The 15,019-nt window shown below is 42.4% G+C and overlaps 1 protein-coding gene across 3 annotated transcripts; it reads left to right on the forward strand.

Moving 5' to 3' along the window:
- Nucleotides 1-8,145: 8,145 nt before the first annotated feature.
- LOC311111699 (uncharacterized protein) lies at nucleotides 8,146-14,809 on the forward strand. 3 transcript variants are annotated; one of them, XM_084154496.1, is made up of 6 exons: nucleotides 8,146-8,302; nucleotides 11,624-11,729; nucleotides 12,689-12,791; nucleotides 13,026-13,203; nucleotides 13,330-13,386; nucleotides 13,649-14,809. In XM_084154496.1, exons 1-6 carry the CDS (start codon nucleotides 8,238-8,240, stop codon nucleotides 13,905-13,907), a joined length of 768 nt encoding a protein of 255 aa, XP_084010622.1. In that variant the 5' UTR covers nucleotides 8,146-8,237; the 3' UTR covers nucleotides 13,908-14,809. The 3 variants fall into 3 exon arrangements, with proteins under 3 accessions (XP_084010622.1, XP_084010620.1, XP_084010621.1); XM_084154494.1 differs by lacking the exons at nucleotides 8,146-8,302; nucleotides 11,624-11,729 and adding an exon at nucleotides 11,993-12,282; XM_084154495.1 differs by lacking the exons at nucleotides 8,146-8,302; nucleotides 11,624-11,729; nucleotides 12,689-12,791 and adding an exon at nucleotides 12,149-12,235.
- The last annotated feature ends 210 nt before the right edge of the window (nucleotides 14,810-15,019 follow it).

The raw sequence follows: 15,019 nt of genomic DNA on the forward strand, positions 1-15,019 counted from the left end.
CGTTCTTTATTTTAGATACATTTTTGAGATTGAGATATTTTTCTTTATTACCAGTAGTATGACCTGAGTCATGAGATGTTCATAATGGAGGGAAAGTGTTCCAAGATCTCATATGATGTATAAGGCATCATATTCACTAGAAGGGGCAGTAGCCTGATCAACTGCTGTTTTCTTTTAACTTACTTTGTAAGTAGCTTTATACGCTGTATATGGGAAATGGAGTCCCAGGGCTATCTTGGACCAAGTGGACAAGAGATTTATTCTATATGTTTTTGGTTATTTTCCACCCTCGAAGTGTGAAGGATTTTGGTGAAATTAAAGAGGGGTGAATGTAACAGGTCAAAGAATTACAGATTTTTGCAACCGTTCATTTTCTATTTTTTATTTTATTTTGTGAGTTGATTTCACCAAAATATTGTACTGTTCAGCATTTCGTGTAGTCTACAGATATTGGGAGAGTTAGTTGTGTACGTGCGCCCTCTAGTGTTGGTTTGGTTATATGCGGAGGGATGTCATGCTTTTCTCAGTCTGCATTGTACTCGGCTGGGAAAGGTATGTGTTCACTTCGGCGTGATATAAACTTGATATACCTGTTAAAACTAAAACGTTTCAGTGCACATAGTAACTTGTATGTATATTATATGATGAGTGTACGTACATTTAATCAAGCTGTGTCGTGAATTTAGACATTTTTGAGAGTTGAGAAATTGCTAACTTAGCTAACCTCGTGTTCTGTTTAGCTGTAAGTTAGCAATCATCATTCTATCCTCTTGTGACGAAGCTCACGTTGTTCTTTTTATGTTAGGCGGATTCTGGTCGAGGGTAGAGTTTTGAACATTTTCTCTCTTTGATGTTGAACAGGTATGTATTCCCTATATCAGGTTAAAAATGTGTTCATTTAAAATGTTTTCATGTATTGATTAGTGTTTAATGGCACTGAAAAGCTCAAATGTGAAGGATTACATGTTGCTTCGTGCATATTACTGTATGTATTACCTATTTGAAAGATGGTTTATGTCATGTTGCACAGTATTAATGTAAAGGCTAAAAGCTCAGAGTTTTTGGCAGAGATAACATGAATATGACACATACATAAGATATACACCAGATGCTATGTTTATTTTCCAATTATGTTGTATTTTATTCCTTGTATTTTTGAATGTGTTTATACTGAGTCTGCATTGTACTCGGCTGGGAAAGGCGGATTCTGGTCGAGGGTAGAGTTTTGAACATTTTCTCTCTTTGATGTTGAACAGATTGAGAGAGTTGTACACAATAAAGTGCCTTCAAGTACGCCAGTGTGTTGTCTTCAGTGCACCGGAACACAACGCAGTAGTCGGCAACGAGCAGAACAAGCCGGCTACATATGCACTCACTACTGTAAGTCCCTCTGGATAAGAGTGCCTGCTAAATGACTTAAATGTAAAACATAACACTACTGTGTCAGTGTTTGCTTTGAATTGTGTCTCTGACAACGATCTCCTGCCTCTGGAAGTCTGGGTGGTTAACATTTACATTTACGTCATTTAGCACACGCTCTTATCCAGAGCGACTTACAAATTGGTGCATTCACCCTATAGCCAGTGGGATAACCACTTTTTAAAAAATTTTATTATTTTTTTATTTTAATTATTTTCAGTTTTTTTATTTTTTTATTATTATTATTTTTTATTTTTTTTGGGGGGGGGGTAGAAGGATTACTTCATCCTATCCCAGGTATTCCTTAAAGAGGTGGGGTTTCAAATGTCTCCGGAAGGTGGTGAGTGACTCCGCTGTCCTGGCGTCGTGAGGGAGCTTGTTCCACCATTGGGGTGCCAGAGCAGCGAACAGTTTTGACTGGGCTGAGCGGGAACTATGCTTCCGCAGAGGAAGGGGAGCCAGCAGGCCAGAGGTGGATGAACGCAATGCCCTCGTTTGGGTGTAGGGACTGATCAGAGCCTGAAGGTACGGAGGTGCCGTTCCCCTCACTGCTCCATAGGCAAGCATCATGGTCTTGTAACGGATGCAAGCTTAAACTGGAAGCCAGTGGAGTGTGCGGAGGAGGGGGGTGACGTGAGAGAACTTGAGAAGGTTGAACACCAGACGGGCTGCGGCATTCTGGATGAGTTGTAGGGGTTAACACAGAAGCACACCCTTTACCTGTCATCCCCAGGAACACCTCTCAGGAGACAGAGGACACACCCAGTTGGCCTGCTTGCCAGGTTTATAGGGCTCCACTGAAATGGACATTGTATTTCCACTGAGGATTTACTCCAGTGTTTTAACAAAAAGGCTCAGCCTTTTGTGTTTCCACCTCCACGGCCTGACTCTAGTAACTCACTGGGTCATGACTTCAGTTGACCTGCTCTGACTTAGGGCCAAGGCGAGGCCGCTGGTACTTTTCAGCTGGCATTTAGATAACAATGGCTTTCTGTGACAGGGGTCAACACCTACCACGGTTAACACCTTCTCACATAGCAACTGTGTTTATGATGCAGAGATAGATGATTCTGCTCTTCACAAGACTTCAGTGTCAACCCTAGCTCTGGCCAGTTTCCACATAATGTTAATTTAAGCTCTAGGGTTGTTTTTGGAAACAGGCTGGTGCTGCTATGAAATGACCCTAGTGTATTTCCACTATCAGGCTTAGCTCCATTGTTTGGGCCAAAAATGTTCCCTTTATGTTTCCATCTCTGAGGCCTGGCCCTAAAAAGCATTGTAAAGAGACAAAAACTCCCTTTCTGGCCCGAGTCACTTTGATTAAACTGCAGGAGATGCTTTCTGGCCCGAGTCACTTTGATTAAACTGCAGGAGATGCTTTCTGGGCCGAGTCACTTTGATTAAACTGCAGGAGATGCTTTCTGGCCCGAGTCACTTTGATTAAACTGCAGGAGATGCTTTCTGGGCCGAGTCACTTTGATTAAACTGCAGGAGATGCTTTCTGGCCCGAGTCACTTTGATTAAACTGCAGGAGATGCTTTCTGGCCCGAGTCACTTTGATTAAACTGCAGGAGATGCTTTCTGGCCCGAGTCACTTTGATTAAACTGCAGGAGATGCTTTCTGGCCCGAGTCACTTTGATTAAACTGCAGGAGATGCTTTCTGGCCCGAGTCACTTTGATTAAACTGCAGGAGATGCTTTCTGGCCCGAGTCACTTTGATTAAACTGCAGGAGATGCTTTCTGGGCCGAGTCACTTTGATTAAACTGCAGGAGATGCTTTCTGGCCCGAGTCACTTTGATTTAACTGCAGGAGATGCTTTCTGGCCCGAGTCACTTTGATTAAACTGCAGGAGATGCTTTCTGGCCCGAGTCACTGATTAAACTGCAGGAGATGCTTTCTGGCCCGAGTCACTTTGATTAAACTGCAGGAGATGCTTTCTGGCCCGAGTCACTTTGATTAAACTGCAGGAGATGCTTTCTGGGCCGAGTCACTTTGATTAAACTGCAGGAGATGCTTTCTGGCCCGAGTCACTTTGATTAAACTGCAGGAGATGCTTTCTGGGCCGAGTCACTTTGATTAAACTGCAGGAGATGCTTTCTGGCCCGAGTCACTTTGATTAAACTGCAGGAGATGCTTTCTGGCCCGAGTCACTTTGATTAAACTGCAGGAGATGCTTTCTGGGCCGAGTCACTTTGATTAAACTGCAGGAGATGGATGGTCACATTGGTCACTGTAGAGAATAGTACAAAGAAAAAACCTTGAATGAGTAGGTGTGTCCAAACTTTTGACTGGTACTGTATGTATATATTTTATTTGTGTGTAGGCTGTTTTGCATGTTATTTTGGCATTAATACGTGTTACATATCAGTTTGCAAACAATATATATATATTTTTAAACATTGAGTTAATAAAGCCGCATACAAACATGGTCTCTTTTTTGTTTTCTTGAGTAAGGCAGCTCCAAAATGCAGGTGTTTCAGCCTAGCTCAGTGCTTTCTGTGGTGGTGGTGGGGCAGCCAGCGGCAAATACAGAGCGTAGGGGTTGGTAATGTTCTCTAGTTGCGCCGTGATTGGCTCAGTGTTCTGTCACTCATGGGGACACTACGTCATCGCAAATTCTACGTGGAGAGCTCGAAAATTCAAGCCCCTTGGGTGCTGCTATAGAGTTATATTAGAAATGCCCATCCAGGAATGCTCAAGGTCATTGGCCACAGACAAAATGACGTCAAATCACATTATATCTACCGTAGATTTGATTGGACTGATCAAAATCTTAGCTAGCAAGCTAGCAGTCATCATCATGAATCAAGTTGACAATCTACTGGCAAATCCTTTTCAATCTTTGTTGTTTGAAGAGAAATTATGAAGAGAAATTATAGATAAAACGTATCTGTGCTCATCGGTCATAAACATTACACAACAAGTTGAAAATCGCAAATTCAACAATGAGTGATTTGGAAGGAATCAGTGGCTAACTGCAAGCATTGTAAAGCAATCACTAGCCTGCTATTCAGTGGAGTGGGTGTGTGGTCCAAGTCTTCCAAGCTTAAAATGATAATAATTCAACATTGGCCATGCTGTCAATACAGCATGACTTCTGCTGCATTCAAAACCACTGGAAACTCGGAACTTGGAAAACTCAGAAAAAAAACTAGCTCCGACTGGGAAAATAAGATTTGAACGGTCAAGCAACTCGGAATTCGAAGTTGGGAACTCTGGCCTCTTTCTAGAGCTCCGACCTGAAGATCACTGACGTCATGATTCAACCTTGTTTTTTTCCGAGTTCCCAGTTGTCGTGAAAGCACCATAAATTCAGAGAACGCCAGACTTTGATGACAAAGTTTGATGACAAAATTTGCCCACGAAGGACTGCCGCGCCACCTTCCTGTTCAAGTCAGCACAACAAGGTGAGTCAAAAAAGGTATTGTATGCTGCTGCATAAATTATGTAATATGCCAGGAAGATATGTATACTGTAGCTAAGAAAGTAATACTAAGTGTATGTTGTGTAGTAAGCTGTTAGTAGCCCATGTGCCTCACCCTAATAATTTTGTCCCTTTTCTCCTCATAACTTAGCCTACTGTTCTGACTTGGTGGTGCACATGTAGCCTATAGCCTGTTTTAGAGAAATGTCATCATCGAATATTGTAAGAGCTTTCATTGTCTGCTTATATGCCCCCTTTATTTATCCTACGGTTCTGACTTGGTGTTCAGGGAGAATCCTGTAAGAACAGCCCATGTTCTGAATTCTGTCGCTGTACATTTCAAAAGTGCTGAACAAATAGTTATATTGACTACGTTCGTCCTAGTTCGCTCATGAATGTCTTCATGGAAATTACGGATTGCCTCTTATCCGCTCGTCGTCCCCTTATGCCATAGTTTGTACATCTCAATTGTCAGTAGAAACCACATTTGTTTAAGCAAGTCAGCCATATCAGCTATGGTTTTTTTAAAGGCAGTAAATGAGTCTGAATGAACTGTTTCGCTGCCAGACAAAGCTCAGCTAATAGCCAGGTGTAGCAGTGGTAAGGTGTTGGGACTGCTGTTGGGACAGCTTTATGTAGGCCCTAACAGTTTGTGGGCACCGTTTGTCACCGTTATAGTACAATGAATGTATTGTTTAGTGTTGTGTTGTGTAGTGGCTTTGCTGGCATGCACTGCTCAGCCCACACTTCTGGTTGGGTGTCCACAGGCACAGGCAGGCTGATGTGGTGGCAGACTTCCAGAGCCTACTCCTCAGGGATACTTGCTAGGGTCTGTTGTGAGCATCTTGACACCAGTGACTAGGGTCAAGATGCTAAAGGGAGAGGTGGGAGCTCCATGGACCCCAAACAGATAAAGTGAGAAGTGGGAGCTCCAGGGATTGATCATGATCCTCACAAGGGGTCTGAAGCAAACCACCTTTTACATTTTCCGATGGACTTCTTTGATCCATGATTGGAGCTTTTGATCAATCGATAGTGATAAAGCAAGACAATTTATTTTAAACTAAATCAGTGCATTCGGAAAGTATTCAGACCCCTTGACTTTTTCCACATTTTGTTACGTTACAGCCTTATTCTAACATTTATTAAAATACTTTTTCCCCTCATCAATCTACACACAATACCCCCTAATGACAAATTGAAAACTGGTTTTTAGTAATTTTTGCTAATTTCTTAAAAATAAAAAACAGAAATACCTTATTTACATAAGTATTCAGACCCTTTGCTATGAGACTCAAAATTGAGCTCAGGTGCATCCTGTTTCCATTGATCATCCTTGAGATGTTTCTACAACTTGATTGGAGTCCACCTGTGGAAAATTCAATTGATTGGACATGATTTGGAAAGGCACACACCTGTCTACATAAGGTCCCACAGTTGACAGTGCATGTCAGAGCAAAAATCAAGGTCGAAGGAATTGTCCGTAGAGCTCTAAGACAGGATTGTGTTGAGGCACAGATCGGGGGAAGGGTACCAAAACATTTCTGCAGCATTGAAGGTCCCCAAGAACACAGTGGCCACCATGATTCTTAAATGGAAGAAGTTTGGAACCACCAAGACTCTTCCTAGAGCTGGCCTCCCAGCCAAACTGAGCAATCGGGGGAGAAGGGCCTTGGTCAGGGAGGTGACTGAGAACCCGATGGTCACTCTGACAGAGCTCCAGAGTTCCTCTGTGGAGATGGGAGAACCTTCCAGAAGGACAACCATCTCTGCAGCACTCCACCAATCAGGCCTTTATGGTAGAGTGGCCAGACAGAAGCCACTCCTCAGTAAAAGGCACATGACAGCCCACTTGGAGTTTGCCAAAAGGCACCTAAAGGACTCTCAGACCATGAGAAACAAGATTCTCTGGTCTGATGAAACTAAGATTGAACTCTTTGGCCTGAATGCGAAGCATCACGTCTGGAGGAAACCAGACACCATCCCTACGGTGAAGCGTGGTGGTGGCATCATCATGCTGTGAGGATGTTTTTCAGTGGCAGGGACTGGGAGACTAGTCAGGATCGAGGGAAAGATGAACGGAGCAAAGTACAGAGAGATCCTTGATGAAAACCTACTACAGAGCGCTCAGGACCTCAGACTGAGGCGAAGGTTCACCTTCCAACAGCACAACGACCCTAAGCACACAGCCAAGACAACGCAGGAGTGGCTTCGGGACAAGTCTCTGAATGTCCTTGAGTGGCCCAGCCAGAGCCCGGACTTGAACCCGATCTAACATCACTTGAGAGACCTGAAAATAGCTGTGCAGCGACGCTCCCCATCCAACCTGACAGAGATCTGTCGCTCAGCTGGTAGAGCACCGCGCTTGTAACGCCAAGGTAGTGGGTTCGATCCCCGGGACCACCCATACACAAAAAAATGTATGCACGCATGACTGTAAGTCGCTTTGGATAAAAGCGTCTGCTAAATGGCATATTATTATATTATTATAGATCTGCAGAGAAGAATGGGAGAAACTCCCCAAATACAGGTGTGCCAAGCTTGTAGCGTCATACCCAAGAAGACTCGAGGCAGTAATCGCTGCCCAAGGTGCTTTAACAAAGTACTGAGTAAAGGGTCTGAATATTTATGTAAATGTAATATTTCCATTTTTATAAATTTGCCAACATTTAAAAAAAAATGTGTTTGCTTTGTCATGATGGGGTATTGTGTGTAGATTGATGAAGTAAAAAACAAACAATTTAATCCATTTTTGAATAAGGCTGTAAAGTAACAAAATGTGGAAAAGGTAAAGGGGTCTGACTACTTTCCGAATGCACTGTAAATCTGAGGATAATGCACGGATTGAGTAGCAATGGTCAAATGCAGGCAGTAATGAATCGGAATTCTAGAATATGATCATCCTTTAACCCAAAAGATGATGTCATAATTACAGGCAGTTTATGTTATAATACGAGGTAGCCTACCTAGCTGGACTGGCAACAAAGCCCACCGAGATTATATAATGTTACTCTGTAACAAAACCACCTACTTGTGTTTTACCAGATATTTTGTCTGAGATGTCAGTACCTACAGTAGGGATATTGCTGCTTCCTCGGCGTGCTGTGATAACGCCACCAAATGTGTTTATTTATGTGTTCGTGCAGGGCTCATCTGCGAAAGAGACCGTGGTCTCAGCATGACTCCCTGGTTATATGCATACAAAAACATAAACAGCAGATGACGCTGATTTTGTTTTTGTGCCTTCACTTGCTTCCAACTCCGCGAAGTAGAGCATGCGCCTGCGCATTCCTTCTTCCACGTAGCTGCGCCACAATCTCTGGGTGCACGTAAAGCCAAAACAGAGCATAAATATTTGCTGTAAAGCTACTTTCTTGCTGAATATTTTTAGCATGGCCAGATATTTGAGACCTCCAAATACATCGCTTTTCATCAGAAATATTTCTGATGAGTCCAGGTGAGTACACATTTGAACAAATCCCCCCAGTCGAGTCAACTAAAGAATTCGACGCCACAAGCTAGCTAACATTAGCCCAATGCTAGTCGGCTAGCCACGCGCTTCGGCCTGACCAAAGATTCTTGTGGCTTGACCTTAGCGAGTTAGCTAGACCAGAGATGGCTAGACTAAAGACTTAGTCCATAAAAATTAAAAGAAAGCTACTATCATTAGATCCGATTGATATAATTACAAACGTATGTTTCAATCTGGCAATACTTCGAATGAGTTAGTTGCCCTGCCTAACGAGCTAACGTTAGCTTGCTGTAACTTCCGGTCCACACTTGAGTGAAAAAACTCCGCTTTTGCTTTAAGGAAATTCTAATATAATGGCTAAAACATAGGACTGTTAGAGGGGGAAATGTTATTTTCTATCTAGTAGTTAAAAGTCAGGTATTTTATTTGCAAGAACAACTCTACATACATAAGAGTACCTACACATAGTAACACAGTTGGCCAAAGGCATGCAGATGGCGGTACTGAGTCGTCTAATCTTACCGTCCAAATGGGAATGTAACGTTATGCAGTCAGCTATACACTCATATCCCCCGTTGACCGGTTTGTACATTAAACATTCTCAATTCAGGCTGCAAAGGCGTCGATATCCTCCTTAAATCGATTTAATGGCGAGAAGGCTGAAAATATGCATACTTTTATGAAAGGCCATTTTCCACCACCATGCCACATTGCTAATGATAGTCCCGGATGTCCCCGCGTTCTGCCAATCAGGTTGCAGCAGTCTGTTTTTCCACCACTGGTATGATAGTTTCAAAATAAGTTGTTTCCACAAATCTTTTCATATAATATCATATACCATATCACCCAGTCATCGTCATCATCACACTATCACAATTTCCTCACCAAGACCAGTATACTATATGTAGTCTCCTGAGTGGCGCAGTGGTCTAAGGCACTGCATCGCAGTCCTAGCTGTGCCACTAGAGATCCTGGTTCGAATCCAGGCTCTGTCGCAGCCGGCCGCGACCGGGAGACTCATGGGCAGCGCACAATTGGCCTAGCGTTGTCCAGGGTAGGGGAGGGAATGGCCGGCAGGTTGATATAACTCAGTTGATAGAGCATGGCGTTTGCAACGCCAGGGTTGTGGGTTCATTTCCCACGGGGGACCAGTATGAAAAAAAAAATATATATGTATTCACTAACTGTAAGTCGCTCTGGATAAGAGCGTCTGCTAAATGACTAAAATGTAAATGTATACTGGCTCCTCAAATGGTGCACAGTCCAGCTTATTGTCAATGTTCACATATTTGAAAGGATTTATTTGATTAACAAATGTATGACAATCTTATCTGATTATGTATCAGGAAATAGAAGGCACACTAAAATCAAGCACATTTTATTTTGTAGAGCCCTTTTTACATCAGAAATGGTCAGTGTTTTACAGATATCCAGCCTAAAACCCATAATAAATAGAGGGTGCAAACACTCTCTCACTATGCCTGAGGAAACACCACAACCAGGTGGTTTGGTGACATGCACAACCAGGAATCATCAGGCCAGGGCACGCCAGGTAGTCCGCAGAATGGGATAGACAGAACAACCAGGTGGTTTGGTGACATGCACAACCAGGAATCATCAGGCCAGGGCACGCCAGGTAGTCCGCAGAATGGGATAGACAGAACAACCAGGTGGTTTGGTGACATGCACAACCAGGAATCATCAGGCCAGGGTTTCCTCAGGCATAGAGAGAGAGAAATAGGGTTATTAATGGCAGCGTTCAGATATAATTTGTTTTATTGATGTTCATTATTTATTGACTTAATTACACTTTTCAGATTACACAGGTTTATGAACATATTTAATAAACCTGTAAACAAAACAATCATTACATTAATTAATTTGCGGTAAAAATCTATGTATTATACTCTACATTTCGTTTAAACATAATTTAACTTCGTAAATGTTTAATCTTTCTTATTAAAACTGTGAATATTGTTCTGTAAACAAGTTCATGCTAGCAAATCCAATACGTCATTAAAGACTGCTTGTTCAGTAAGGACAACTTTTATTTTGAAACTATCAGACCAGGGGAGAAAATAGACTTGATGCACTGGTGCATCAATTTAAGTAACACAATAAAAAAACAGCCCCATAAAAATCAGTCAATTTAAGCTAGATGTGTTTTTTTTTGCACGGGCTGCATCTCAATCTGCCTATGGTGGCCTTCCGCATCTGCGGTGGTAGCTTGTCGAGCTACAGCGACGTTTGTCAGACCATGAGACATCCCGGGAAATTGGTCTTCTCGCAAAAAACGTCTGAATGGTTTGGCTCTACGACCTCCACAAGTGTCACAGGTCTGAAGCCGGTACAGTTTGTGTGTCAACGTCTGATGGCAGCGTCTGAACCGTTGGGGCTACAAACTAATGTGACCCCACTGTGGAAAGGGGAGATTCTCACGAACACGTCTCCGTTTTGCTCTACGACCCCCCACAAGTGTCACGGGACTCGTCTGAAGGTAACCAGTACTGGTTTTTAAAATGCATGGAAGTATGGAGGTAGTGTTGTGCCAACCCAAAAAAGGGGTTAAATATGGGAAGAAAAATATATATTTCCTGATCTTTCTTATATCTCCTAGATACAGCAAAGACACTTTAAAACCGTATGTTACATTTTTTGACTTTTTGTTTGCCATTTATGAATGTGTTTTTCAATGTGTATCTATGGGCTATAGTAGTAAAGGCCAAATTCATTATTGTATCCCCCCCAAAAAATATTTGTTTTATACCTAAAGGGGTTTTGAAATTCAAAATCAAATAGCTAAAATGATCCATGGTATGACCTTAAAACAGCCCCCCCCCCAACAAAAAAAACCCAACAACAACAATTCCCCCTCCCCAACGGCTTAGGCTCTTAAGAATTAAATAGGAAATTGATGCATTTGCAGCCTTAATTGAGAATGTTTTATGTATGAACCGTTCCATGGGGGATACGAGTGTATAGCCGGCTGCATACATTCCCTTTGGACGGTAAAATGAAACTACTCAATATCGGCATCTGCTGGCCTTTGGGCTACTAAAACAGGTGATTTTGCAATTAACCATTCTTGGAACTAAAGATACATTTCAGAGTGTGCATGAACTTCAAAAAGTTTCAGTTGTGTCCGTTTTTAATGCAAAGAAGTGGTATCTTCATATTGCCCAACAGAAGCCACTGGTCTCAGCGTTCTGTCCGTGGCTCCCTTGGTGGTGCCACTTTTTATTCTGGTACTTTAGGCTTTTCCTCCTGGTCAGTTGAAGTGAAATTTGTATCCTTTACGGTGTTCAGGCCTGAGGATTTGCGCCGTGAGTTTGGTCGTTATGGGCCAGTAGTAGATGTCTACATCCCACTTGACTTCTATTCACGCCGACCCAGAGGATTTGCATATATTCAATATCCTTTCCCTTCTACTGTGAGAGTTGTGAAATCTGTGTTTCTCAATGCTGGTTTTTTTTTTTTTTTTTTTTGAATGTTGTGTAAATTTAACATGCTTTCTCTCCAGACAGTGTCTTCAGCATTTGAGTTTTGGATGTATAATTGATTGCTGTGACTGTTTTCTGTATTGTACACACGCTGAAGTGCTTTTTTTAATATCTAACTTACATTTCTCTGTTGCCCCAGAAAATGTAAAGGCATCCAGTTGTTGTGGAATGTCCGGTGTAGAGTAGGATCTAAAACAAGCAGCAGAAGACCGCCAGGATGACAAGAAACAGAGAGAGGGAAAGGTTGAAAGAGAAAGAGAATTTAAAGCTTGAAGAGACAAAGAGGAAAAAGAGGGACTGAGTCGAGGCTCGGATATGTCATCAAAGAAAAGAGGCAAAGAAAAGAGGTTTAAAGGGCAAAGAGAAGCAGGAAACCAAGTTCTTCTGGGAGGCGGTTAAAGAGCTTAAAGATCAAGATGTAAGTCAAAGTCGAGCATGTTTAAGGTAACAAACCTGAATTCTTTTGTATCCTCCCCAAAAGATGAATCGACAAATATTACAGGAAAAGCAATCAATACTTAGCCAATATGTGAAAATTTGATTCTTAATTGAACTAAGAAATTATTTATTGTACTCATCAATATATTTTGCATTCGATAATATTTGAAACTGTAGCAGTATTGATTACTTGGTAAAAGCCATAAAATTAGCGACACATTATTGAAACATGTTTGCCTGATCTTTAATCTTCAGAAGAACCCAACATGCACTTAACAATTGTGTTCCAGAACCTACGTTTAGCTTTATACTTTCAGCCAATATGGCTTCCACTTTGATTCAGTGTCAGAAGATGCATTGTATTAAAACAGTTGTGCTGAAAAGAATGTAACCACATAAGACCGCAAGGTAAGAACCTTAACAGCTCAGCAAGTTTGAAGATGTGCGCGACGCAGAAGATGCTCTTCACAACCTGGACAGGAAGTGGGTGTGTGGCCGACAGATTGAAATCCAGTTCGCGCAGGGCGATCGAAAGAGTAAGGCAGTTCCCCAATTTATTGTGTTTCCTGAAGTAAAACTATTTTTTTTAAATGTTACTTTCAGCTGTTCAAAGTTCAAATACATGTATTTTCTATCTCACGTGGTGCAACTGTGCAATACTTTCAAGGAGAGCTAAAGCACTATGTACTGTATATTTGCTAGTTGGGTTTTTCTCTCCACCCAGACCCTTTTTTGATTATTATATATATATATATTATTTTACATCACAGCACCTAATCAGATGCAAGGGAAGGAGGGGGGATCTTCGCGCAGCTCTTCGCGCCATGATGATCGGGATTATGATCGGGACAGCCGTCGTAGGCGCTCTCGCAGCCGTAGCTACCAAAGACGCAGGTCACGCAGCCCATCCTACGAGCGCCGGCCCAGACGCTCTGAGAGTCCCCGAGAGTAAGGGCCTTCAGTGTTCTCAAACTAGCATGCTTCAAATAACTCCATTTTGGGGGGAGGGGGGCTTATAGAAAATGTCAGTTTGGTTGAGTACGTTCTGCTTGACAATGTTGTTTTGTTACCCAGCTCCCGTGGAAGGATGTACGGAGGGAGAGGAAGGAGCAGGAGCCCGGAAAACGACAGGTGAGTCCTTCACAGCCGAACCACTGACAATGATTGCATCCCAAATGGCACCCCTATTCCCTATATAGTCCACTACTTTTGACCAAAGCCCAGTGCACTATATAAAGAATATGGATATCCATTTGGGACGCACACAAAGCCAAGTTCTGGGCACTTTCAATAAACTTACCAATCATTAGTTTGCTTTGGTCTTCTGGCACTTTTGCGGTCTTAATCAGTGTAAGTGTGATTCTAATAATACAATGGTTTGTTCTTCACACAGGCACAGACCCCCCCCACGCGACCACAGACAACCCCCTTCCAGATCCAGGGCCCAGAGGGAGGTCAGAGGAAAGTCTCGTTCCCACTCGAAGTCCCTGAGCCCACGAGATGGCGACTTCCACCCAGCCCCCGGTGGCTATGAGCCTCAGGACGAGGCGTCGTCCCGTATGCGTTCCCTGTCCCGCTCGCGTTCCCATTCCCTCTCACGGTCCCGCTCTCGCTCCAGGTCCTGGACTGGACGCAAGTCAGGGGGACATTAAAAAAACATGTTTGTTTAATCTTTTTGACCGTAGTTATCTTGCTGGATAATTGAATGTTCATGGAACAGTCAATGGTTGGTTTGTTTGTGAAAATGATCTTCCTTAGTTTGACGAAAGAGAAACATGGTATCCTTCTGTTTTAAATCCATCAGTCCCGGCAATGTCCTGCCATTTACACCCTCTCTGTTTCTAGTCATTATATCCTATGTAAAAGTGTTGTCGTTCAGAAGACCCAGGGCTAGAAGGACTGTACAGGCCAAGATCAAGACTGGGATTCAATCCCATCAGCAGTAGGTTTGTGTAATAACACACAACATTTTAAAGGCAATTTCCGATTGAGCTGACATATGCAGCGTTTACCATGAATGCGGTCTCGGCGAACGAGGTAACATTGCTTTTTAAAGGGCTGATCAGATTGAATCCTGGCCCTTGTCACTAAAATCCTTACCTTGACTGTCTAGTCGGGTACATTAGACACTGGCCTGTATAAGAGCCTCTAGGCGCTGGTACCAGTTCATTTTCTACTGCTGTTTTTTAAGATTTGTTCAGCGATACAGGCCCATGTTACAGTCCTGTTTTGATTGAATACATTCGGCTAGCACTAATTTTCATGCCTTCCAGGAATTCTAGAATCATTTCGGTAGCCTCAACTGTCAACTGAAGGTTTCTAAGTTTGATTTAGTTGGCTATGGTGTTTTATGACATAGGAACATGACCTTGATCCTTCTCTCTGTGTTAGTGCTTCATACTCAACGGTTCTTATGATGGCTTGTATTCTATCATCTTTGTTTCCTTTGAACAGCAACTCAAGAGGCGTAGCTAGTCTTCCTTCTAAATATCAGTAATACTCTATTGTATATGCGACTGTATCTTGAGTAATAAATGCGTAAAAATGAATGGTAGCTATCTAGTTTGGGTGGCATTCTATCAGACATTGTTTCACTAAGTCTGCTTGCATTTCTGCATGTGGTGATGTTTAGAATTCAATACGATGTGCAACCATAGTCTTACTGAGACCCCAACTAAAAGCAGAGGATATCTGTACCTAGCAATATATTTGATTCTGTAATATCACTAGACAAAATACTTCTAGAACGCTAATACCATACACA

The sequence above is a fragment of the Coregonus lavaretus genome (genome assembly GCF_964263955.1).
Source record: "Coregonus lavaretus genome assembly, chromosome: 3".
Lineage (NCBI taxonomy): Eukaryota > Metazoa > Chordata > Actinopteri > Salmoniformes > Salmonidae > Coregonus > Coregonus lavaretus.

What these genes read in the sequence shown, in the direction of transcription:
- LOC311111699 (XM_084154496.1), top strand. Translation starts at nt 8,238, where the DNA reads ATGGCCAGATATTTGAGACCTCCAAATACATCGCTTTTCATCAGAAAT. An exon ending in AATATTTCTGATGAGTCCAG is followed by an intron (nt 8,303 to 11,623) that starts GTGAGTACACAT and finishes TACGGTGTTCAG; the next exon opens with GCCTGAGGATTTGCGCCGTG. An exon ending in GAGGATTTGCATATATTCAA is followed by an intron (nt 11,730 to 12,688) that starts TATCCTTTCCCT and finishes CAGCTCAGCAAG; the next exon opens with TTTGAAGATGTGCGCGACGC.